General features: G+C 41.4%; 1 protein-coding gene across 1 annotated transcript; it reads left to right on the forward strand.

Moving 5' to 3' along the window:
• On the forward strand, nt 1-24,610 carry CLUL1 (clusterin like 1). Its single transcript, XM_043889316.1, has 7 exons — nt 1-123; nt 1,744-1,892; nt 7,401-7,568; nt 9,755-10,187; nt 14,247-14,384; nt 19,198-19,412; nt 23,573-24,610. The coding sequence occupies exons 1-7, from the start codon at nt 18-20 to the stop codon at nt 23,759-23,761; spliced, it is 1,398 nt and encodes a 465-aa protein (XP_043745251.1). The 5' UTR covers nt 1-17; the 3' UTR covers nt 23,762-24,610.
• Nucleotides 24,611-25,334: the final 724 nt, after the last annotated feature.

Raw genomic sequence — 25,334 nt, forward strand, 5'->3', positions numbered from 1 at the left:
GCAGTCACAGCGGAGACATGAAGCTGCCTCTCTTGGTGTTGATCGTGTATCTGCTGTGGCTGAAAGACTATCACTGTGCACCTACTTGGAAGGACAAGACTTCTATCCGTGAAGACCCAAAGGGTAATGTTTGGTTTCTTTATCTGCACTGTCTCCAGTTTGCCTGTTTCCATGTCCTGCTGGCTCTCACTGTGATTTACAGTTGAGAGATAACCATATTCAGAACGCCCTCTAGTTTCACAGGGAGACGTTCTCCAGGCTCTTAAGCCAAGTAGACAAGACGCCAAACATCTGGATAAAAATAGAAAATTCCAATTGTGTCTCTGAGAACGGTTCACAGTTCCAGATGTTCGCCATCACAGAGATAAAACTTGCCAACGTCTTAAGCTGCACGGCTTGGGTTCATCCAGATGTTTGGTGTCCTCTGAGCACAGTTTTAACGAACAGTGAAATTCTTTGCTAGCATTTGAAACATTTAAACAATTAAAGTCATCCATGCAGTTATTCGTGAGACCGTGAAAGGATGGGTTAGAGTGACATCTAATCTGGTTGGTCTGTGCTCATTAACTTGGAGCCTTTGTTTGACTAGATATGCTTTGGGTGTCTATCTTAGAAAAATAAATTACTTTAAATGTTCCTTTTGGGGATCTGTAAATAAATTTGGAGGCCAGGTTAAGCTCCTTTGGCGGCCACGTTGGCTATTGTGAAAAGAGTATGACAAACGATGAATTTCATACTCACTAAAGGCTTACTAAAGGGGTTTTAGAGACATCCAGGAGGTTATTAAAGAATCTTGCATTATACCAGATACTTTCTAGGTTTGATGCCTCCTGGGAAGGTAATTGAAGCTGAAAGAAAAGGAAATTGTTCTCTCTGTTTGAGGTTCCCAGTTGGGCATTTAATATAAATTGTCTGTGAAGAAAATTCAATGTTTTCTTCTAATATAAACACACTTGAGTTTTAAGGGAAGGAAAAAAAATTGGATAAATGAAAACAGGCTCTGAGGAGAACGATAAGATGGGGTTAAATGAACTCTGACTTGGCTGGAAGCTCAGAAGTGAAGAACAGAAGGTACTTCCCTTGGGGTGGGGTGGGGGGCGGGTAGCCCCCTCCATGTGGTAGCTGATAGCCTGGTGACCTGCTTTTGGAGTCTGATGCAATAAAAAACAATTAAGCCTCTACTGGGGGGACATGAAAACTGGTAAACTCATTGTATTCTTTCTATTATTATTATTACAAAACTTTAAGCTTTTTGTTTTGTATTGGGGTATAACTGATTAACAATGCTGTGGTCGTTTCAGGTGAAGAGCAAAGGGACTCAGCCATTCATTCACATGTATCCATTCTCCCCCAAAACCCCCCACTCATCCAGGCTGTCACCCAACATTGAGCAGAGTTCTGTGTGTTGTATAGTAGGTCCTTGTTGGTTATCCATTTTAAATATAGCAGTGTGTACCTGACCTTCCCAAACTCCCTGCAACCATGAATTCATCTTCTAAGCCTCTTGATCTGTTTTATAAGTTCACTTGTATCATTTCTCTTTGGATTCCACATGTAAGGGATGTCCACATGATTATTTCTCCTCTGTCTGATTTCCTTCACTCAGTGTGACACTCTGTAGGTCCATCCATGTAGCTGCAAATGGCATTATTTCATTCTTTTTAATGGCTGGAACTCACTGTATTGTGATACACTGTAATCTGATCAGATCTTAAAGGGAAAAACTGCAACATAATCTTTTAGGTTTTTCCAAGGCTGGGGAGATAGATGTAGATGAAGAGGTGAAGAAGGCTTTGATTGGCATGAAGCAGATGAAAATCCTGATGGAAAGAAGAGAGGAGGAACATAGCAAGCTAATGAGAACCCTGAAGAAATGCAGAGAAGAAAAGCAGGTACAGTCATTGAAAATCATACCTGTCCTGGGACGTCCGCTGGTAAAGATGCCTCACTCCCAACGCCGGGGGCCACGGGTTTGATCCCTGGTTAGGGAACTAAGATCCTGCATGCTGAACGGTGCAGCCTAAAAAAACAAAAACAAAACCTGTATAACTGTTCAGGAATATGTCTGGACCATAAATAGTGCACATCTGAATGCAGTGGAGAAATTATTTATTTACCCTTATCATAGTTTTTCTGGAAATCCACCCTATTGGAGGAATACTTTGAAGGAAATTTCTTCAAATTCAAATTTCTTCAAAGAACATATTCCTTGTAGATTAGGCCTTTGATTTTAGTATATGTGCTGCCAAAGCAAGCACAGATTAGGCCTTTGAAAGACTCCAAACTCAGGTGTCTGGACGATTCAACGCTGTTTGGGAAATGCTACTTTCTTAAAAGTGCTTAATGGTGCCTTTTGAGTTGGAATGTCAAATCAAAAATGTTTGGAAGTTTTTGGCCAGATCAGTGGCCTACAAAAGTTTTTTTCTTTTCTATTCTTATTACTGTAATTATTGTTAGCATCCACTCCTGAATATATGCATTTTCATTTACTTATAAATTAGATACATGAATTGCTACCATTATTATCTCAAGGCACAGAATACACTTCAGGTTTGTCTTTAGCTTGGGTGGATGGATATAAATCCATATTTCAAATAATCTTCTACATATTTTGAAAAAATTTTAGTTTATTGCCAAATCTGTTTAGACCATCATTTTACTGACACAAGGCCAACAAAGTGAGTGAAAAAGTGTTAGCCCTGCCATTATTTCTTACCTACCTGAGCAGAAGTTATTCATATTTTTTAATCTGCTGGTTATTTTCTTTTCAAGAATCTTTTAAAATCTCCTGCCCTTTCAGTGAGGACTAGTTTAGTTTAAAGTAGTTAAAATCCATCATTTACCTGTGCTCGGTCGTTCGGTCGCATCTGACTCTTTACAGCCCTGTGGACTGGAGTCCACTAGGCGCTTCTGTCCATGGAATTTTCCAGGCAAGAATACTGGAGTGGGTTGCCATTTTCTACTCCGGGGGATCTTCCAGACCCAGGGATCGAATCCACATCTCTTACAGTATCTCCTGTATGGGCAGACAGATTTTTACCTTTAGCACCACCTGGGAAGCCCTCATTTACCTGAGTCCTCTTAAATGGCAATTCACCGCAACTGGCTCCAAGTCAACAGAGGCAACCAGTGTCCATGCTTCTGGAATATACAGGGTCCCTCTTCCCCAGGGTCCTCACAAATAGCTGGCCACATGCAATGGCCTGACATGAGCACCAGTGCCTGTGAAATAGTATATCAGCCTCATCAATTTAATTCATGTACCTTTACTTAATAGTTTCTGTCTAAACTACATACCTTATCAATGGAGAATATACATTATATTCAGACATCCATGGGCCATATTAAAAACTGTTCATATGTTACAATATAAAGCTCAATACATTTTTAAACTACAGACATTGCATGGCTCATAGTTTAATGGCAATTAGCATTACCATCACACTCAGAATAGTTAAAATTTTTAAAAATTTATTTCCAACATGCCCTTAAATCAAAGAGGATGTCAAAACTACAACAAAAATAATTTGCAAAGTATTTTAAATTTTAAAATTGGGAGTGTGTACTGTGCTTAGATGCTCAGTTGTGTCCGACTCTTTGCGACCCCATGGACTGCAGCCTGCCAGGCTCCTCTGTCCATGGGGATTATCCAGGTAAGAATACTGGAATCGGCTGCCATGCCCTCCTCCAGGAGGGATCCCTCCCAACCCAGATCTTCCACATTTTTAAACTTCATTTTCATGAAAAAATGTTTAATTGTGGTAAAATATATATCACAAAATTTGCCATCTTAACCACTTTTAGGAGTACAGCTCAATAGTATTAAATACATTTGCATTGTTGGGCAACCGAGCTCCAGAATTCTTACCATTTTGCAAAACCGAAACTCTTTTTGTTTTGTTAGTCACGAAGTTATGTTGACTCTTCGAGACCCCCTGCACTGTTGCCCTCCAGGCTCCTCTGTCCTTGGGATTTCCCAGGTCAGAATCCTGGAGTAGGTTGCTGTTTCCTTCTCCAGGGCATATTCCAAACCCAGGGATTGAACTCGTGTCTCCTGCAAAACCAAAATTCTGTACCCATTAAACAACTCCCCATAGTTTATTTTTAAATTAAAAAATAAATAGAAGTTCTAATATCTCCTCTCTAGACCTAGATCTATAAAGGTGGGAATCATCAAGCTGAGGCCTTCCCTGATGGCTCAGATAGTAAAGAATCAGCCCTCAATGCAGGAGACCCGGGTTCAATCCCTGGATCGTGACGATCCCCTGGAGAAGGGAATGGCTACCCACGCCAGCAGTTTTTGCCTGGAGAGATTCCATGGACAGAGGAGCCTGGTGGGCTACAGTCCATGGGGTCACAAAGAGTTGGACATGACTGAGCGACTGACACTTTCGCACCAGCTCCAGGGAGATCCTGGCGTTCACAGTGGCCACTGGGTGTCCCCTGAGCCTCTGGAGCAGGGCTGTGTCGCAGGCTGTGACCTCAGAGCTAAAGTCAGCCTGTCACCAGCGGGCTGATTTTGTAGCCACACAGGGTCCCTGGTGAGGAGTCGGCTTGAGCAGCAGCTGCAAACCCTCCTTCCTTTCAGCAGCCAGCAAAAGACCTTGAGGAAATCAAAACCTGCTCCTTATGAAGAAATGGGGACGCTCCTCTAAGCCAGGTTCTTCCCTGGTGGGCTCATGAGTCTGACCACCAAGAATAACCACACTAGATATCATTTACAGGCCCTTATAAAACACATTATCACATCCTTCCAGCGTCTGGGTAAACCATCATTTTCATTTTACAGCTAAGGAAACTGAGTTTTGAGATGTTAATTAATGTGTTAACCCAACCCTGTCATGACTGACCCAGGAGAAAGTGAGCTGGCGCTGTGCCTGCGGGACCTAGGACTTTCTGTTTTTCTCCTTTTCCCTGGCCTCCTCGTGAGCCAAGAAGGCAGCACATACTATGAAAAGAAAGCTCAGTGTGAGGTCAGCAAGTGTTAGTTCCATTTCTGATGCTGTAGAATCTCAGAAGCTAGTAAAATTTTTATTATTTCTTAAGACTTATTTATTCTGTTTTTTTAAAAATCATTGAATTATACTCTTAAGGTATGGGCACTCATAAAAATTCATTTTTTTTCCCAAATTTATCTCATTATTTGGCCATGCCACACGGCATGTGGGGTCTTAGTTCCCCCACCAGGGACAGAACCCACACCCCCTGCATTGGATGCATGGAGTCTTAACCACTGAACTGCCAGGGAAGTCCCAAAAATTCATTTTAAAAAGGAAAAATCTGTTTAACCCAAAGTCTTCCTTCCTAAATGATTTAAAACCTAAAGTAAAGGATACTTTTCATAAATTACGAATAGTCAGATATGGGGTGGACAACCCCACTCTCCCAGAAAAGAAAACTCCATCCATCCTTGGGTGACCGGGCATGATCTCAGTCCCTCTCCTCAGCTTTTCTTCTCCCTGTTTATGTACGTGTGTGCTTCAGTTGTGTCCGATTCTGTGTGACCCTACAGACTGTAACCCACCAGGCTCTTCTGTCCATGGGATTCTTCAGGCAAAAATACTGGAGTGGGCTGCCCTTTCTTTCTCCAGGGCAGAGATTGAACCCATGCCTCTTGCGTCTCCTGCATTGGCAGGCGGGTTCTTTATCACTAGCGCCACCTGGGAAGCCCATTTTTATATTAGCGGGAGCATCTAAAGCTTCCTCTTACTAAAGTGGGAAACCCTAAAGCAGCCCTTCAAGTGATTCCACACCACGCACCCCTGTCCAGGTTTGGGTGCGACTTTGATAAACTGAACTGCAGGAAGACAACTCTAAATATGAAATCTATCACTGGGTGGAACATTTGGAGGAAGCAGAGGGCTTGGACAGGACATTCCTAAACCAGAGACCTACTTCCTCCGGGGCAACAGTTCACTACCAGATCTTGGGCCACGTGATTTGGCCACTGGTTTTCATTATGCTCTTGGAGGTAAGCGAAAGCAAATCAGATGATTACAGGCTAGGTGACTTGCTTGCTTATCTCAATATGAAAACTTAAGAAGTAGATCCTACAAGTATTCCGGTTTGCTACAAAGGAAATGGGCTCAGAGATGATTAGATAATTTGCCCACGGGTCCACAGTGAGGGTAGTTTGTAATTGGAAATACTGGGGATTTTGGTTTACAGTGACAACGAGCATAATATTTTAAAAAGACTGAGAAAATTTGAGTGGTGTTGTTTCCTCCCCTGGCGGAGCAAGCTTTCTTGAGAAGTTGCAGGATTCATAATTGTTCCGCAATGCCCCAAAAGATAGGTTAAGCCTGTCTAGATCACGAGGTTTGTTTGGTAGGCTGGGGCCCGGCCAGGCTTCCTCTATGGCATGCAGCAAAGAACAGCTGCCTCAACCTCAGGATTCTGCCACTAGGAGAGATAAAAATTCCGGGCCTAGCAGATATATGGGAAATCGTCAGTGCCCAGGTGTCTCTCTGGGCTTAATATGCCAGGAAGGGGTGCTTATCTCTTTCTTTTCCAGTAGGTAAAATTATGCACCAAATTGGTTTTAGAAACTGTGCTCACTCGTGTTTTTCCGCTTAAGGGAGTCGCCATCAGCTCTAAGGCTTTCCTCTTATGGTCGAGTCTATTAGCTCCCCTAACTCCCCTGAGCTACTTCTCAGGCCTGGAGGGAGCCGGTTTGCAGAAGTCCCCTCTTGCAGGCAGGCCTGGGGGGGTCTACGGGATGCTGGCTTGGCAGGGAGCTCTGGGGGCGGGGTTGACGTTCTCCGGACCGGTGTCCCCTCTGCTGGGTGGGACCTGGTCGAGTACAGCGGGCACCGCCAGGGGGCGTGCTCGGAATATGGACGAGAAACACGAAGCTGCTGAGAACGCAGCATTTCTGCCGTTAGAATGCAACTCACTGCGAGGACTTGATGTGATGCACCAGAGTTGTGCTTTCTGGCAGTGTTTAAGAGCAAATTAAAGGCATAAAATTGAAGGCAGCATAAGTGAAGGACATAAATGTGTCAACTTTGTCAGCCTTAAAATTCCATCTTCACCTCCTCCAAGGGCTAGAAGTGCAGACAGACAAGTGAGCAGATCAATTAGGCATTCTGCAGAGCAAGGGCTGTGCCTTTGTTGCTGGTTCACTCATGAGCAGCAAATGCCCATCCCATAGCAAACTCTCAATAAACAGCTGTTGAATGTATAAACAAACAGGTGGATAAGAAGTGTTCAGTTTTCAGAAGGGATCAGTTCTCTTAGCTGAACTGAAAGCTTCCGGGTAAATCTATCAGCTGTTCATTTGTAGCGGAAATGAGGTTTAGTTTAGAATACGCACATTTTGTAAAGTGAGAAATCAATTAAGGTATAGCATACAAAGTCATGAAATGGAAATAGGGTGTGTGTTTCTACTTTTTAATTAGGAGGCCCTGAAGCTTATGAATGAAGTTCAAGAACATCTAGAAGAGGAAGAAAGGCTATGCCAGGTGTCTTTGATGGATTCCTGGGACGAATGCAAATCTTGCCTGGAAAGTGACTGCATGAGATTTTATACAACCTGCCAAAGCAGTTGGTCCTCTATGAAAACCACGGTAAGGGAAAAGCAGAACTCAAGATTGCTAAGTTCTTAAGGTACCTGCTTCAGTTTACTTTTTTGAAGTAATTTATGTTAATATTTAGAATAGTGATGGCTGATCTGATATTGACCTTGTGCAACCTGGAATCTAGCATTCATATTTCTGTATGAATCACCTGTGGATATGGAATTTATAAGTTAGAACAGACACCCAGTGTTTTTCCCCCCTCTCATGACACTGTGTGTATCTCTCAGAAATACCCTCTTTCTGCCTTGTACTTGTTATTTGTGAACCTCTTCACACTAGATTGTAAGCTCTATGAGGGCAGGAACCGTATCTTATCTGCCTTCATTTAAGCATTGTAGGTGTTCAATAAATGTTTGCCAAATTACATTCTGAGTAATAGTATTATAGTTTCTGATTTCAACCTGCTTTGATTTTTCTTCTCTGGAGGCCAGACCTTTGAAGGCATTCTCTGCCTCCTGAATCTTTCCTTCAATGGGCTTGCCTTCTTGTGGCAGCACACACATGTGTGTGCACACACACACACGTGCCCACATTCATGGCCCCTTTATCTCAATCTATGTCCTGTAGGACTGGCGTGTTTTCTTTTTTTGTCCCTTTGGGCTCTCTTCTGGGCAGAGAGAATCACAGAGTGTGGTGACCTGAATAGTATGAGCTCTGACCCATAAAAAGCTCCTCTGCTTTTGGCTCTCCCCCTTGAAGCAGTGGGCTGAGTAGGAAGCACAGTGAAATTCTCCTCCCTGTCAGAGCATGCACTAATTAGAGTCTGTTCTTGGCTTGGCAGTGCCATCCCCAATTACAGAGGGAGAAACCCCTAGGATAATTCATACGCCAAGTTCATTTGCCTCCACTGTTAATCGCATCTGCTCTAGTTTTATAGCCAGCCTCGGATACAGCAGATTATGCTGGATGAGCACTGGGTGGAAGTCAGGAGCTTTGAGGACCATTCCTATCTGTGATAGTTGTGTAACCTTAGGACAATTTCTTGGGCCTTTAAATTTATTGTTTCTGTGTCTGGATTCAAGTAAACAGAAGCTGACAGAGGGAGAGGCAGATGATCCACCCAGATTACTTTTTGAGAAAGGCATGAGTCCTCTAAGGATTCCTGGAGAACTCTTTGAACAGAACGGGGGTAGGGGGGTGGATGGTGGTGTTCCAGCAGTGATGTTCGATGGTTGTTATGTTCCAAAACACACAACATGGTCACATCACTTTCATACAAGGGCAGCTTTGTTCTGGAATGAACTTACATGTCACAAAGATGGAGGAGAACATGGTGTGATTCCTGGAAGATCTCCCTCTGAGTAAGAAATTCTATAATTAGAGCTTCATTCCTTGGACTGCGGCCAAGGAAGGCTTTGATCACTGGTAATATGTAACATCCCTAAGTAACCTATTTAGATGTATTAAGCATCTATCGCAAAGAGTCAGACACAGCTTAGCAACTGAACAACCACCACAAGAAAAAGCATCCACAGTTCAGTGCAAACGTATTGATCTTCTCTTTTCCTTGGACCAGTTTAAAAGCATGAGACCAAGGAGAGTAGGAGGACACTAATAACATCCCACTTAAGTGGGGAAAAAACCTAAGACACTAAGGCAGAAGTGAAAGATGGGAACCTTCACAGTTTTCAGGCAGTCAACATGGTCTAAAACCACGCATGCCAACCACCACCAGAACATAAGGGCTGTGGCTTGTCAACAGTATTGAAAACTTGGCCTTCTTAGGTCTTTTCGGTAGGGAAACAGAAGCCAGGAGGAATTTCAGACCCTATTTCCATAATCAAAGTCAAAGCCAGGTGCGTGCATGCGTGCTAATTTTGCAACCCCATGGATTGTAGCCCCCCAGGCTCCCCTGTCCACGGGATTCTTTAGGCAAGAATACTGGAGTGGGTTGTCATGCCCTCCTCCAGATCTTCCTGACCCAGGGATCAAACCCGCATCCCCTGTGGCTTCTGGATTGAGACAGATTCTTCACCACTGAGCCACTGGGCAGCCCCAACACCAGGTACATGAGTGTTAGTAAGTGATCTTAAAGCGGATCACCTTTTCCTAGTTTTCCCAGGATTGTTCTTGATTTGGAATGACTTCTGTAAGCTGACTTAAAAGTTTACAATAAAAAATAGTTCTGGAAGAGAATACATTTATTTCATTTCTGTCCCCCACCCCGCCCATAGATTGAACGGGTTTTCCGGAAGATATATCACTTTCTGTTTCCTTTCAATGAAGATGAAGAAAAAGAGCTCCCTGTTGGTGAGAAGTTCACTGAGGAAGATGTACAGCTGACGCAGATAGAGAATGTGTTCAGCCAGCTGACCGTGGATGTGGGATTTCTCTATAACATGAGCTTTCACGTCTTCAAACAGATGCAACAAGAATTTGACCTGACTTTTCAATCATACTTTATGTCAGACACAGACTCCGTGGAGCCTTACTTTTTTCCAGCTTTATCCAAAGAGCCAGCGAAAAAAGCACATCCTATGCAGAGTTGGGACATTCCCAGCTTCTTCCAGCTGTTTTGTAATTTCAGCCTCTCTGTTTATCAAAGTGTCAGCGCAACAGTTACAGAGATGCTGAAGGCCATTGAGGACTTACCCAAACAAGACAAAGGCAAGTATTAAAAGATTATTTTTACTTAGATATCTACACTAAAGTTAAGTTTTATTTAGCTTTGGAAGGTAACTGTTTCTAAGTCATCCTACCATGTTTCCAAGAGTGGTGGTTAATGGATAATCAAAGTCTCATAGCCTCTTAGAAGAGACTCTGAGGTCCCCCAAACACCAGCCCTCTCTCATCTTTGTCAAGAGCTTTGTAGGGCTGTTTTCTCTTTCTAAAGCAAATGTTCAAAGCTGAGAAAGAAAATGCTGGTAAGGTGAGAACTTTAAAAAGATGGTAGCCTTCTTTATGAAAACTCGGGCAGACATTCAGCTCTATTCTGCTTGAACATCAGGAGGTTTCTTTAAATCAGTCCAGGCTCCTCAGCTCCCAGTTAAGGAAGACATGTTAGTGCCACGTAAAACCAGGTCACATTTAGGGCCCTCCATGGCCTCCTCTGCATCGCTACTGTAATTCTTTAAATCACAACATTTGTGCACAAAGCCAGATTCAGTGCTCATAGACAAACCCAAAACTACAGAAATAGAAACTTCTGTAACTTTTAAGATTCACCTTCTACCAGTACCACTCATGCCCCCTGATATTCTATGTTGGAAAAGCAATCCTGCTTTATATTTTTAAATTAATTTGGCAGCACTGGGTCTTAGTTGCAGCATGTGGGATCTAGCTCCCTGATCAGGGATTGAACCCAGGCCCCCTGCATTGGGAGCAGAGTCTTAGCCTCTGGACCACCCGGGAAGGCCCTGCTTTATGTTGTAACACAGAAGGAGTTTCCTTCTTTGGGTTTCGATGGAGTGGGTGGGACCCAGCATCTCAGAAATGAGAAATGTTGTGTGGACACAGGTAGAATATAGGTAGAATATATGTTTCCTTGAACTTATCTCTGTGGACCATTAGGCCAAGGACAAGTATGTTCTTTGATGAAAAATAAAACAAGCTCCTTCCAGAAATCCTGCTGTTTGTCCATAGGATTTTGCAGGCAAGAATACTGGAATGGGTTGCCATTTCCTTCTCCAGGGGATCTTCCCAACCCAGGGATGGAACCTCGGTCTCCTGCATTGCAGGCAGATTCTCTACCATCTGAGCCACCAGGGAAGTCCCTTTCCAAGGATACTCACATCCTAATCCCCAGAACCTGTGAAAATATTAAGTTACATGGCCGAGGGAAAGTAAGCCTGCAGATGGAATCGTGGCTGCCAATCAGTCGACCTTAAAATAGAGAGAGTGTAACTTCCCTGGTGCTCCAGTGGCTAAAACGCCTCACTCCCAGTGTAGAGGGCCTGAGTCTGGTCCCTGATCGGGGAACTGGATCCTTCATGCCGGCATGAAGATCCTGCACTCAGAGACGAAGATCCTGTGTACCGCAACTAAGACCTGGTGAAGCCAAATAAATAAATAAAAATTAAACTTAAAAAAAAAAAAAAAAACAGAGAGTATTTGAGGTTGTCCAGGTGGCTCCAGTGAGATCACAAGAGCTCTTCATAGCAGAAGAAGGAGGCAGAAAAGCATTGATAGAAATGGCAGAGTGAGAGGGACTTGGCCCTACTTTGCTGGATTTGAAAATGGAGGAAGGGAACTAGGAGCCAAGGAAGGTGGTGGCCTCCAGAAACTAGACAGACATGGAGATGGATGCTCCCCCAGAGCCTGCAGAAAAGATCAGCCCTGCCAACACTCTCATTTAGCCCACTGAGTCCCATTTCAGACTCTGACCTACAGAACTGTAAAATAATCCATGTTGTTTCAAGCCACTAAATGTGTGGAATGGGTTACAACAGCAGTAGGAAACTATTACATGCCTCTCATCAATAACGTGCACTATGAGTGAGCTTCCCTAGGGGCTCAGTGGTGAAGAATCTGCCGGACAAGCAGGAGATGCGGGTTTGATCCCTGAGTCCAGAAGATCCCCTGGAGGAGGAAATAGCCACCCACTCCAGTATGCTTGCCTGGAGAATCCCACGGACAGAGGAGCCTTGCAGGCTGCAGTCCATGGGGTCACAAAAGAGTCAGACACGACTTAGAGACTAAACAACAAGGTTCGATAAAATTGTGTAGTATGGTAGGTTCACACAGCGCTGGGGGCCAGGTGATCTGGGTTTTAATCCTGCCCTGGGGAATGTTGCTGTCTTTAATTTTCCCCTGGAACAAACAGGCAAGCTGGGAGAACAGATGATTTATCAGAAGTAACTGCCTAGAGGGGTCCTGAGTCTCTGTGGTGGCATGGCTGAAGGGAGGTGATGGGTCACTGCCGTGGGAACAGAATGCGGAATGGCCGTCATACAGACCTAAAATTCGCCACCCCTGAATAGAGCAGGTATTAATCTAGATGCTGCAAATAAGACAGAGTAGCTTATGATGCAGATGACACAGTTCCCGACTTTGAGGAGTTCAGTTTAGAGAAAGGAGGGCTTCGTTGGTGACTCAGACAGTAAAGACTCCACCTACAATGCAGGAGACCTGGGTTCCATCCCTGGGTTGGGAAGATCCCCTGGAGGAGGGCATGGCAACCCACTCCAGTATTCTTACCTGGAGAATTCCCATGTACAAAGGAGCCTGGAGGGCTTACAGTCCATGGGGTCACAAAAGAATCGGACACAACTGAGCGCTAAGCATCAGAGAAAGGAAAACAGGTCAGTGGACAATTACACACCCGTGTTGTAACTGAAACGACAAAAGAAGGAATAGAAGAATGACAAGATTAGGATGAGTAGGATGGGAAGACCGAATCTCTCCTCTCAAGGGACTCAGAGACTAACAGAGAAGACAAAATTGAACCAGCACATCGTGCAGAGACGCTCTACTGTAGAACTCATGGGGGTTCTGTGGGGCTAGAGGAGATGCCACTAAATCTATACGGAGTGGGAAAAATTGACTAGTATTCTAGTCAAAGCGGGTGCTGCTTTACCCACCAGAAGATCTAGCAAATGCCTGGTAGGTTTTTAAACAATAAACTTCACAACTTATCTCAAAATGGAATGTTTCATTATTTAACATCAAGGATTTAATGTAACAGAATATTATCAGGTTGCCAATTAATAATAAGTTTTTCCTAGTGTGAAACAGTTGGGAACTATCAATTTTCTGTGTATGCACTCCTTTTTATATCGTCATTTTTATATGGATGATTAATTCTCCTAGAACAAAAAAAGGTTCTCTTTAGAACCTTTAAAGAGATGCTTACATCTGCTTTAGATGTTTTCCTAAATCTTTGAACTACTTTTCATAACATTATATATGTGAAATGCCAAAAAAGAACAGTCATAAAGTAAATACCTACATCTAGTTTAAGAAGCAGACATTTCTATTATCTCTGGAACTCCAATACACATTTGAATTATAGCTTGAAAAAAATAAAACTTGTTGTTCATTTGCTAAGTCATGTCTGACTCTTTGCACCCCGTGGACTGTAGCACAACAGGCTTCCCTATCCTCCACTATCTTCTGGAGTTTGCTCAAGTTCATGTCCATTGAGTCGGTGATGCCATACAACCATCTTATCCTCTGCCAAGGATAATTACTAGAAAAAATTTTAACAGAAGCCCAAAAAGGAAAGTGGCTTATAATTCCCTATTTAGTTAACACCAGTGACATCAGAAATAATAATGATAAAACTAAGACACACTAAAGTTAAAAACATTCAAATATTCAAAGGAACAAAATAAATGAAAGCTGCCTTCTCCCACCCCTTTAAGTCTCTCTTCCAAAAGATAGTGACTATTAATAATTCCTCAAGATTCCTTCCTGAAAATAAAATTATTTGCATGAACCTCTGTGTGGGAGGTTGGAATTGGGGCAAGTAGTAATAATAGCAATGATTAGTAGTAATATTAATATTATATTTTAATAGTAATGAGATTACTGGATTAAAGGATATATTCACTTTTAATAGATGTCAAATTGTCTTAGCATCTTGTTGCACCAATGTGCCCTCCTGCAGTTGAATACAGAACAAAGATTTTGAAAGTGCTGGTTAGAAAGAGAAATGCCATTGCACTCATGCCTTTAAAGTTCAGACTCTCTAATGACACTGAAGTCAAACTGCTGTGTTCCTTGCAGATTCTGCTCACGATGGACAGAGTTCCACAACGTGGCCTGTGCGGGGCAGAGGGCTGTGTGGAGAACTTGACCAGAACTCGTCGGAATGTTTCCAATTTCATGCAAGATGCCAGAAATGTCAGGATTACCTGTGGGCAGGTAAGTGATTATTATTTTCTCAGGATTTCGATTGCCTTCTGATCAGAGGTCAAAATCTCACTTTTACAAGCTTCAAGGATTCATTTACTTCCCTTTGAGCACTTTTTCATGAGCTCAGTGACAATCTGGGGGTGCTCAGTGCAGGTTTATAGACTCTTATTATTCAAAAGTAGGTCAACTCACTTCTTCTCTTTTTTAAACTCCCTTGTTGTTCCCTTGAAAAACATGTATGGTTAAGGACCAAACAAACATTCAAGTGAGCAAAAGAGATCTCTGGGCAAATTAAGGCAATTATTTTCTTTTTAATGCAAAAAGGAAAAAAAAACACCCAGGAAGAAGTCTTCACATTGTGTAAGCAAATTTTTGGCCAAGTGAGTTTTTGTTTGTTTGTTTAAGTGGCATTAACTTCTTCCAGTTGATGGGTTAATTATTAACTGTATTTAATGATTTAGTATTGGATTGGCCAAAAATTTCATACATAAGTAACATCTTATGGAAAGACCCAAATGAAATTTTTGGCCAAATTAATTTTTAAATATAGATAGCTGGCTTAAAACTCAACATCCAAAAAACTAAGATCATGGCATCTGGTCCCATCACTTCATGGCAAATAGATGGGGAAACAATGGAAACAGTGACAGACTTTATTTTCTTGGGCTGCAAAACCACTGCAGATGGTGACTACAGCCATGAAATTAAAAGATGGGAAAAGCTAAGGCAAACCTAGACAGCATATTAAAAAGCAGAGACATTACTTTGCCAACAAAGGTCCATCTAGACAAAGCTATGGTTTTTCCAGTAGTCATGTTTGGATGTGAAAGTTGGACTATAAAGAAAGCTGAGCACCAAAGAATCGATGCCCTTGAACTGTGGTGTTAGAGAAGACTCTTGAGAGTCCCTTGGACTGCAAGGAGATTAATCCTAAAGGAAATCAGTCCCGAATATTCACGGGAAGGACTGATGCTGAAGCTGAAGCTCCAATACTTTGGCCCCCTGATGTGAAGAACTGACTCATTAGAAAAGATCCTGATGCTTGGAAAGATTGAAGGTGGGAGGAGAAGGGGGTGACAGAGGATGAGATGGTTGGATTGCATTACGGATTCAATGGACATGAATTTGAGCAAGCTCTGGGAGTTGGTGATGGACAGGGAATCCTGGTGTGCTGCAGTCCATGGGGTCACCGCAGAGTCCAACACGACTGAGTGACTGAACTGAACTGAGTGGCTTCTCACAAGCCCCAAGGAGCCTGTCACATCCTAGATCTGACCAACAGCCACCTTTCATTCCTTCTCCAGGAGAAAAATTATCTCCACTGGCCCTTCTCACTTTCCTCTGACCCTCAAGTCCCTTCCCCAACTGAAGTCACTTCCCGTCTACTAGGGCCTCAACATGAATTTTCTCACTAAAGCCAAGAAGAACTTTTGATTTCTCTACTTCTGCTTCTTTACCTCACCAAAGCCCTTAAGGGAAGGAAATTCTAAAAAGTGTGGCTAAGAATTGGAGCAAGAGATCAAATATAACTCGAACTTTTTATTAGAGCAGATGGGGGTGTTATTTCTTCAGAATTGCTCACTGGGTGACTCTCCACACCTCTGTTTCATCATCTGGAAAACGAAATTAATATAGCTACACAGGTGTTTCAAGAATTAAGTAAAATGTCTGAAGTATTCATGATTCTCATTATTCAAGTGTTTCTGCTTCAAGTCAGAGTTACAAGGTTGCATACAGACCCAGAAATTTTTATAACAGAAAAGCATATACACTAATGTGAAAGTGAGTGAAAGTGTTAGTTGGTCAGTCGTGTCCGACCCCATGGACTGTAGCCCACCAGGCTCCTCTGTCCATGGAATTCTTCAGGCAAGAATGCTGGATTGGGGTGCCATTCCCTTCTACTGACCTCTTGTAAGAATAGTCCAATTCAAACATCCCACCGATGTATCATTATCTTCCTTACATCCAGTGAAACGCTTTGAAGAATAATCTCTCCCTGATTGTCACAAGGTAATAGAGAAGATGAGGGGGTGGGGGTGTTGGGGAGGTGATTAGAGCAAGGTGGTCAAAAGGCACAAAGTTCCAGTTAAAAGATAAGTAAGTACTGGGATGTAATGTACAACATGACGATTGTAGCTAACACTGCTGTGTGATATACAGGAAAGTTAAAAGAGTAAATCCTAAGAATTCACATCCCAGGAGAATTTTGTTTTCTTTTTATTTTATCTATTAACATATGAGATGATGGATTTTAACTAAACCTACAGCAGTCATCAGTTGACAGTATGTGTAAGTACAACCCTCCTGATTTATTACTTTTAATAGTTTCTGTGTGACCCTAAATATTCATTGGAAGGGCTGAAGCTGAAGCTCCAATACTTTGGTGACCTGATGTGAAGAGCTGACTCTTTGGAAAAGACCCTGATGCTGGGAAAGATTGAGGGCAGGAGGAGAAGAGGGCAGCAGAGGATGAGATGTTTAGATTGCATCACCAACTTAATGGACAGGAATTGGAGTAAACTCTAGGAGACCGTGGACAGGGAAGCCTGGCGTGCTGCAGTTCTTAGGGTCACAAAGAGTTGGACATGACTTAGCAACTGAACAACAACAAAATACATTCCTTAAGATTTTTCTGTATACAAGACTATGTTATCTATGAATAAAGATAGTTCTACATTTTCCTTTCTCACGTAATTGTTTTACACCAAGTTTCACCTTTATTTTAGGGAAATCTTTTTCCACTCTCTAAAAGAGCAAATGAGAATCCCTTGTAGAATTCTCCTTGCCTAAAATCATGAGGGAAGTCACCAACTTCTTCCCCCATAATTTAAAGAAAATTTACATCACTATTTTAAAAGTTAACAACTCTAAACTTGCAAATGAAGACATTTTAAAAGAATATCTGGATCTCCTTTCAAATGTATACTATATCTTGTTAACTGTGACTCCCTTTGTTTTCAAAATATTTTCTTGAATTACTTTTCAAATGTATGTGCATGCGTGCATGCTAAGTTTTTTCAGTCGAGTCTGACGCTTTGTGACTCCATGGACTGCAGCTTGCCAGGCTCCTCGTCCTCCACTATCTCCTGGGGTTTGCTCAGGTTCAAATTCATGTCCATTGAATTGGTGATACCATTTATGATTCGTCAGTTACAGTTTGTTTGAGAGCTCTGTGTCAGGATGGAGCCTCCACCACATGGAGCAAAACTAGTTCCACTGTCAGGGGAGAGAGCATGATAAACCCTAAACCGTTCTTAAAGGCTTCCTCAAACAGTGAGACACATCACTTTGAAGATGGCACGCTCGACGTCCAGGTGGCAGGGAAGTGCAGTCTCTCCCATGTGTCCTGACCTGAGTATCAGGGAGCAGCCCTAATGACATTCACAGACGCTATGGAAAAGACAAGGAAAAGGCACATTTGCTAAATCTTCAGTGTGTGTTGGCCCTGTGATCACTTTACGGTGTTATTTCATTCATGCCTTTTGAACCCGGTTGAAAACTCACCAGGTACAAAATGAGTGAAAACTCAGTCGTGGTCAAAAAGGCTGAAAACAGAAAGCTTAAGGGCTGGGACTTAAATCCACAATCCTTTTGTTTCCTTTTTGCTGCTGAGCATGCACGCGTGTGTGCTCAGCCACTTCAGTCACGTAGGTTTCTTTGGGGTCCCATGGACTGTAGCCCACTAGGCTCCTCTGTCCATGGGACTCTCCAGGCAAGAATACTGGAGTGGGTTACCATGCCCTCCTCCAGGGGATCTTCCCAAGACAGGGATCAAGCCTGTGTCTCCTGCAATGCAGGTGGATTCTTTACCACTGAGCCACCAGGGAAGCCCCTAAATCTATACTCAGTTCAGTTCAGTTACTCAGTCGTGTCTGACTCTTTGCAACCCCGTGAACCACAGCACGCCAGGCCTCCCTGTCCATCACCAATTCCTGGAGTCCACCCAAACCCATGTCCATTGAGTCGGTGATGCCATCCAACATCTCATCCTCTGTCTTTCCCTTCGCCTCCTGCCCTCAATCTTTTCCAGCATCAGGGTCTTTTCAAATGAGTCAGGTCTTCACGTCAGGTGACCAAATTATTGGAGTTTCAGCTTCAACATCGGTCCCTCCAATGAACACCCAGGACTAATCTCCTTTAGGATGGACTGGTTGGATCTCCTTGCAGTCGAAGGGACTCTCAAGAGTCTTCTTCAACATTACAGTTCAAAAGCATCAATTCTTCAGCGCTCAGCTTTCTTTACAGTCCAACTCTCACATCCATACATGACCACTGGAAAAACCATAGCCTTTACTAGACGGACCTTTGTTGACAAAGTAATGTCTCTGCTTTTTAATATGCTGTCTAGGTTGGTCATAACTTTCCTTCCAAGGAGTAAGCGTCTTTTACTTTCATAGCTGCAATCACCATCTGTGATTTTGGAGCCCAGAAAAAGAAAGTCAGCCACTGTTTCCACTGTTTCCCCATCTATTTGCCATGAAGTGATGGGACCGGATGCCATGATCTTAGTTTTCTGAATGTCGAGCTTTAAGCCAACTTTTTCACTCTCCTCTTTCACTTTCATCAAGAGGCTTTTTAGTTCTTCTTCACTTTCTGCCATAAGGGTGGTGTCATCTGCATATCTGAGGTTAATGATATTTCTCCTGGCAATCTTGATTCCAGCTTGTGCTTCCTCCAGCCCAGCGTTTCTCATGATGTACTCTGCGTATAAGTTAAATAAGCAGGGTGACAGTATACAGCCTTGACTACTCCTTAAATCTACACCACCCAACTCCAAAGCCCATGGACCTTGTCTTTACCCTGTTACTTCCTTCTTTGCTAGACTGTCCTGCTGTTCCTGAACTATACACAAAGGCGGATGAGGCCCTTGAGTTGGTCAACATATCCAATCATCAGTACACCCAGGTACTCCAGATGACCCAGCATCACTTGGAGGACACCACGTATCTAATGGAGAAGATGAGAGAGCAGTTTGGTTGGGTAACAGAGCTGGCCAGCCAGACCCCAGGAAGTGAGAACATCTTCAGTTTCATAAAGGTAATGGAGAGCCAAGAACAGATATGGAGATTACATGTGTGCACATTGATTTTTCTGTTTCTTATTAATTCCATCTGAATTTGAAAACAAGCTGCAGGAGGATTTTCATACATTGTGATTGTACTCAGGCTGACTTGTGCATGGCCTTTAGAAAACAAGACACTTTATAGAGAAAACCAACTTAAAACACAAAATATTTTCTAATCCAGAGATGGCTAATTCTTTGTTTTAATCATACTGCATTTTATTATTTTTTTACACTATTATTTATTTGTTTTTGGCTCTGCTGGGGCTTTTGCTGTACGGGCTTTTCTCTAGTTGCAGTGCACGGGCTTTTCATGGCAGTGGCTTCTCTTCTTCAGGAGCACAGGCTGTAGGGCATATGGCTTCAGTCATTGTGGTTTACGTGCTGAGTTGCCCTGCGGCACGTGAGATCTTCCCAAAGCAGGGATTGAACCTGTGTCTCCTGCATTGGCAGGCAGATTCTTTACCACGGAGCCCCCAGGGAAGCCCCCAGTGATGGCTAATTCTAACTAGAGCTATAGTGTGATAACTGAAACAGGTACCCTTGAAGAAGCCTGGCCAATATTGTTTCTAAGAGAGAAGATTTTCAGGTAAAGAAACATGAATTCTAAAGCTGGCTCTGAAACTTAACAGCCGAATGAGTTTGGGAAAATTCCACCTGGAAATTTTTCCACCTGGGAAATGGGTGCCTGTAAAGTGATGAGTGTAGATTCCTTATCCAAAACAAAAGCTCTGTAAATTATAGCTCTCACTAGCTTTTGACACAATGAGCTGCTGACTTTCTTTGAAAATTAAACACATTTTTATATTAATGTTCACGAATAATCAGATTGCCATCTTAAGTTGCACTTATACCATGTCTCCCACTTCTCATCAATAACTCCTGTTGCATAACATAAAACAGTGATTGAATTGCTTTCCTAATGCTCCCCCACTCCACACACACATGTATGACATTAACACAGGATGCACCAGGCTAGTGATTCCTGATGAGGTTGGTACTGGTGGACTCCAAAAAAGACCTGGATTCAGAAATCTCTGGGCAGAGCTATCAGAGGTGCAGTATTTTGTGCAGCATGTGATGTTAGTGCCCTACCCTGACCGACGCTAACTGCTCACCCCTGCAACCTTCTCCAAAGGGTTATCCTTGGAGTCACTTATCCTTCAGGATCAGGCTGAGGCTGGAGCTCACCTGAAGCCACTTCCTGGATTAGCTTCTCCCTCTTCTCTGTCTTGCTTGCCTCATCCCCTTAAAAGCTCTACCTGAAAGCACTCTTCATAAATCAGTGTATCAGACGCCGAGGCTCTGCTTCTTGGCAATCTGACCTATGACATCTTGTATCCTAGTGAATCACTGTCTTTCAAACTACGTGGTCAATGGTTGAGAAATAAGTTTAGAGTCACAACCAGCACATTAAAACAAAACAAACAGAAAATGGAATAGGACAGACTAGAAGAAAAAAAATTAGAGTGCATCATATTTAATAAGTCAAATGCGTATGTCATGGAACTTTCATTTCCATATGTCTGTTTATATGTGTGGATACATCATATGGGGCTTCCCAGGTGGCACTAGTGGTAAAGAACCTACCTGCCAGTGTAGAAGACATAAGAGACATGGGTTCGATCCCTGAGTTGGGAAGATCTCCTGGAGGAGGGCATGGCAACCCACTCCAGTATTCTTGCCTGGAGAATCCCATGGACAGAGGAGTCTCGCGGGCTACAGTCCATGGGGTTGCAGCAAGTCGGACATGACTGAAGCAACTTAACACACACACACACACACACACACAGACATGTACACACACACACACACATGTACACACATATTATACATAAGACTTTTTTTTCTCTTTTCTTTTTATTGAAGTGTAGTTGATTTACAATGTTGCATTAGTTTCAGATGTTATTAGTTTCAGCAAAGTTATTGTTTTATATATATATTCTTTTCAGGTTGTTTTTCATGACAGGTTATTACATGGTATTGAACGTAGTTCCCTGTGCTCTATAGTAGGTCCTTGTTGTTTATCTATTTTATATATAGTAGTTTGTATCTGTTAATCCCAAATTTCTAATTTCTCCCTCCCCCTTTTCCCCTTTGGTTATCATAAGTTTGTTTTCTAAGACATGTGTTTTTGAGTCATGGTAACAAACTTGTTTGTAACCACAGACCATAGTCAAAAGGTTTTGAAAGCCACTATCAATTCCTGCTGACTCTCTAATCCTGTTACTTCATTAGCTAGATCATTCCCTAGGAGCATAAAATAATTTGACATATTTTGACATATGTGTTCATCCTCACAAATATAGACTTTTAGTTTAAGGATAAAAATTCTTGTAAGGAATGAGGAAAACTAAAATTTTAAGAAAAATTATAGTGTATTCAACCTTTAGAAAAGTAGAGGCAATATTTAATTCTTTTTATCATCATCAAGATTTCCATTCTATGCTTCAATTTGTTTCCATTCTAGTGTCTCTGAGTAACATTAAGTGATTTAACTAAAATTTTTGATATTTTTTAATGTATTTATTTTTTAATTGAAGGATAATTGCTTTACAGAATTTTGTTGATATTGATAACAAAGGCATTTCCATACAAAAAACTCCATATAAAGTAAAATTACATCATTTTCGGTGATACATTTCTCTAATAATAATCACCACTAAAAAGCACTTACTATTTGTCAGGCAATGTTCTAAGAACTTTCCCCATGTATTACATAATTGAATACCCTCAGTGTTCCTATACGGTGAGTATAATTATTTTACAAAATTTTCAGATAAGGTACAGAGAAGTTGCACAACTTGTCTGAGATCACACAGCTAGTAAACGGTAGAACTGGGGTTCAAGGCCAAACAGCTCTTCTTCAGGATCCTTGGGCAGAACTGCCTGTAAAAGTTATTTTTCTTAAGACAACTCTTAGTTCATCATGTAATGAAAAGTACAAATCTATAAAACAACACATACTGAAGAGGAATCTTCTGTAAAAAGTACACAAATTCCAGCAGGTGAAAAAAGCTATGTGCTTTAGGTTGTAGTTACATAGATGTTAACATTATAATTATTTATTGAGATAGACACAAATGCTTTATGTCTAGTTCAATGTGTTTTATTTAATTACCAAAAGAAAAACAAAGGAAAGCTATGGTAGCTTTATAAACTAGAGTCAAGAAATCACCAATTTTTATTTGACTTCTTAATATTTTGCTTTAGTTTTTTTGATAAGGAGATATATTTGAAAACATTTTCAAAATAGTTCTCTTTACAAGTTGCATGTCATTACAGTTTCATTTAATTAAATCAAAATATATACACTTGAGAACTCATTAAGAGAGTAAATGACATGCATTTTGGATGACTGGTTCTTAAAAAATTACACATAAAACCAGTGTGTGTGTAAATTTGCTACAGAAACTCAGTACAAAACTTGGTGTATCACATTAACATTTGTGGCACAAGACAGCATGTGTGTGCTAAGTCACTTCTGTTGTGTCCAACTCTTTGTGATCCTATGTGCTGTAGCCTGCCAGGCTCCTCTGTCCATGTGATTCTCCAGGCAAGAAAATTGGAGTGGGTTGCCATGCCTTCCTCCAGGGGATCTTGCCCCACCCCGGGATCAAACCCACATCTCTTGCATCTCCTGCATTGGCAAGCAGATTCCTTACCACTAGCGCCACCTGGGAAGGAGCACTCATCAAATACTCCATCCACTCACTCAGACCGTCTAGCTTCTCTTGCAGTTAAGTGATACCATGTGTTAAGATCTGCCCAATGGAACGTGAACAAAAGTGAAGAGGTGTTTGTAGACTGAGATAGAGAGGAGCCTGCATGTGGTTATGTATTCTTTCTCTACTGAGGGTACAAAGAAAGCCATATGTTGTTACACGTGCTACCACACACTGACATGATCTTCCTCTCTTAACCAGAGTCTTGAGCATCTTGGTGGTTCAGAGTCCTTGTGCTGGGATGTGTAACATAAGTGAGAGAGAAATTATGCTGTATGAAGTCACTGGAATGCTGGGCTAATCTGCTACCTCAGGCACAACCTACCCTATCCTGACTAACGTGGTATTAAATTAATCCTGAATGTGTGCTAAAAGTTAGTAACCTTTTATTGTATGATCCTGCTTCTTAGGTAGTTCCAGGTGTTCACAAAGGAAATTTCTCCAAACAAGATGAAAAGATGATAGACATAAGCATTCTGCCTTCCTCTAATTTCACACTCACCATTCCTCTTGAAGAAAGTGCTGAGAGTTCCGACTTCATTAGCTACATGCTGGCCAAAGCTGTACAACATTTTAAGGAACATTTTAAATCTTGGTAAGCAGAGTGTTTGATTAGGGATGTTTGCTGATAGGAATAGATGGTTCTTAAAAGGAAAAAATGACAAAACTAACTTTTGAATACCTTGAAAACATATTCAACCTCATTAATAATCAAAGGCATGAAAACTAAGACAAGATAGCAGTTTTTACCTATTGGATTTACTAATTAAAAAAAAATCCAAAAAAAAAAAAAAATCCTGATAGAATGAAATGAAATGAGAATTCTCATATGTGACTACCAGAAACACAAACTGGTTTTGCCTTTTTGAAAAACCATTCAATTATACATATCAAGAGTCATCAAATTTCTTTTTGATATAATAATTTCACTTTTGGAATCAATCTAAAGGAGTAAATCTAAAATTGAATTGAAGTTCCCACACCAAGATCTATATTTGCAAAATTATTTAAAATAGTAAAATGTTAAAAACAATCTGAATATCTAAAAACCAGAAAATGGTTAAAAGTTGTGGCTAAATATGCTCCAAATATCTTATAAAACCATTAAAAATATTTATAAAATTTAAATCATGACATGACAACTGCTAGAACAAGAGTTTATTCTAAGCCTATCTATAAGGCAAATATTATTATTATCATCTTCCATAAAAGAAACTTGAGACTCAGGGTCCAAGTGGTAGTTGCTCAGTCATGTCTGACTCTGAGACCCCATGGACTGTAGCCCACCAGGCTCCTCTATCCATGGAATTCTCCAGGCAAGAATACTGGAGCAGGTTGCCATTTCCTTCTCCAGGAAATCTTCCCAGCCCAGGGATGGAACCCATATCTCCTGCATTGCAGGTAGATGCTTTACTATCTGAGCAACCAAATGAATTACTCAAGTCAGTAGGGGATAGAGGCAAATTTTAACTTAGTTTTCTCTGAATCATATTTGCCACATTAAACTGATTCCTGTTGGGACATTTGATTGAAAAAAAAAAGTGAAAAGTGAGTACAAAACTCTATAAATGTAATGATCAAAGCAAAAAAATCTACAATCTGCATTAAAAATAAAAAGGATTGGCAGGAATTATGATGGGAAATGGATGATTTTTTTTAACCTTTCCACTTTTTGATATTTTTATAATTTTCTATAATGAATAAATAATTTTGAGATTTCAAATTAGAAGATATGTTGCAAAAATGGCTAGGTAAATGTAGATTGAACACGGTATCAATGTGTTCTGCATCTCTAAACTTTACTATAAGTACTTCCATTCCATGGTAATCCTACAGTGAGAAAATGTAAATCTGTTCGGTCTACAGGGAAAACAACTGAATGACATTTCATGTGTACATTAGTCACCATCTCTGTTAAACTTAGGATAATCTTCTGAATTAGTGGCACAATTGGAACTGTACATAGTATTCTCCTTTGGTAAAATGGTCAATCTTAAAGAAGCATTAAATGTTAATTCTAAGTTATTACTCATAAGGGACCTTGTTAGTAGGTCACCATCAATGTATAATTAAGCTGGGTATTACTGGATTTGCTGCCTCTCCCTTTATTTCTGAATTTTGGAGAAGTTGTTGTTACATCAATCAACCAATATCTTTTTAACATCTACTAAG

Source organism: Cervus elaphus, chromosome 27 (assembly GCF_910594005.1).
Source record: "Cervus elaphus chromosome 27, mCerEla1.1, whole genome shotgun sequence".
Taxonomy (NCBI): domain Eukaryota; kingdom Metazoa; phylum Chordata; class Mammalia; order Artiodactyla; family Cervidae; genus Cervus; species Cervus elaphus.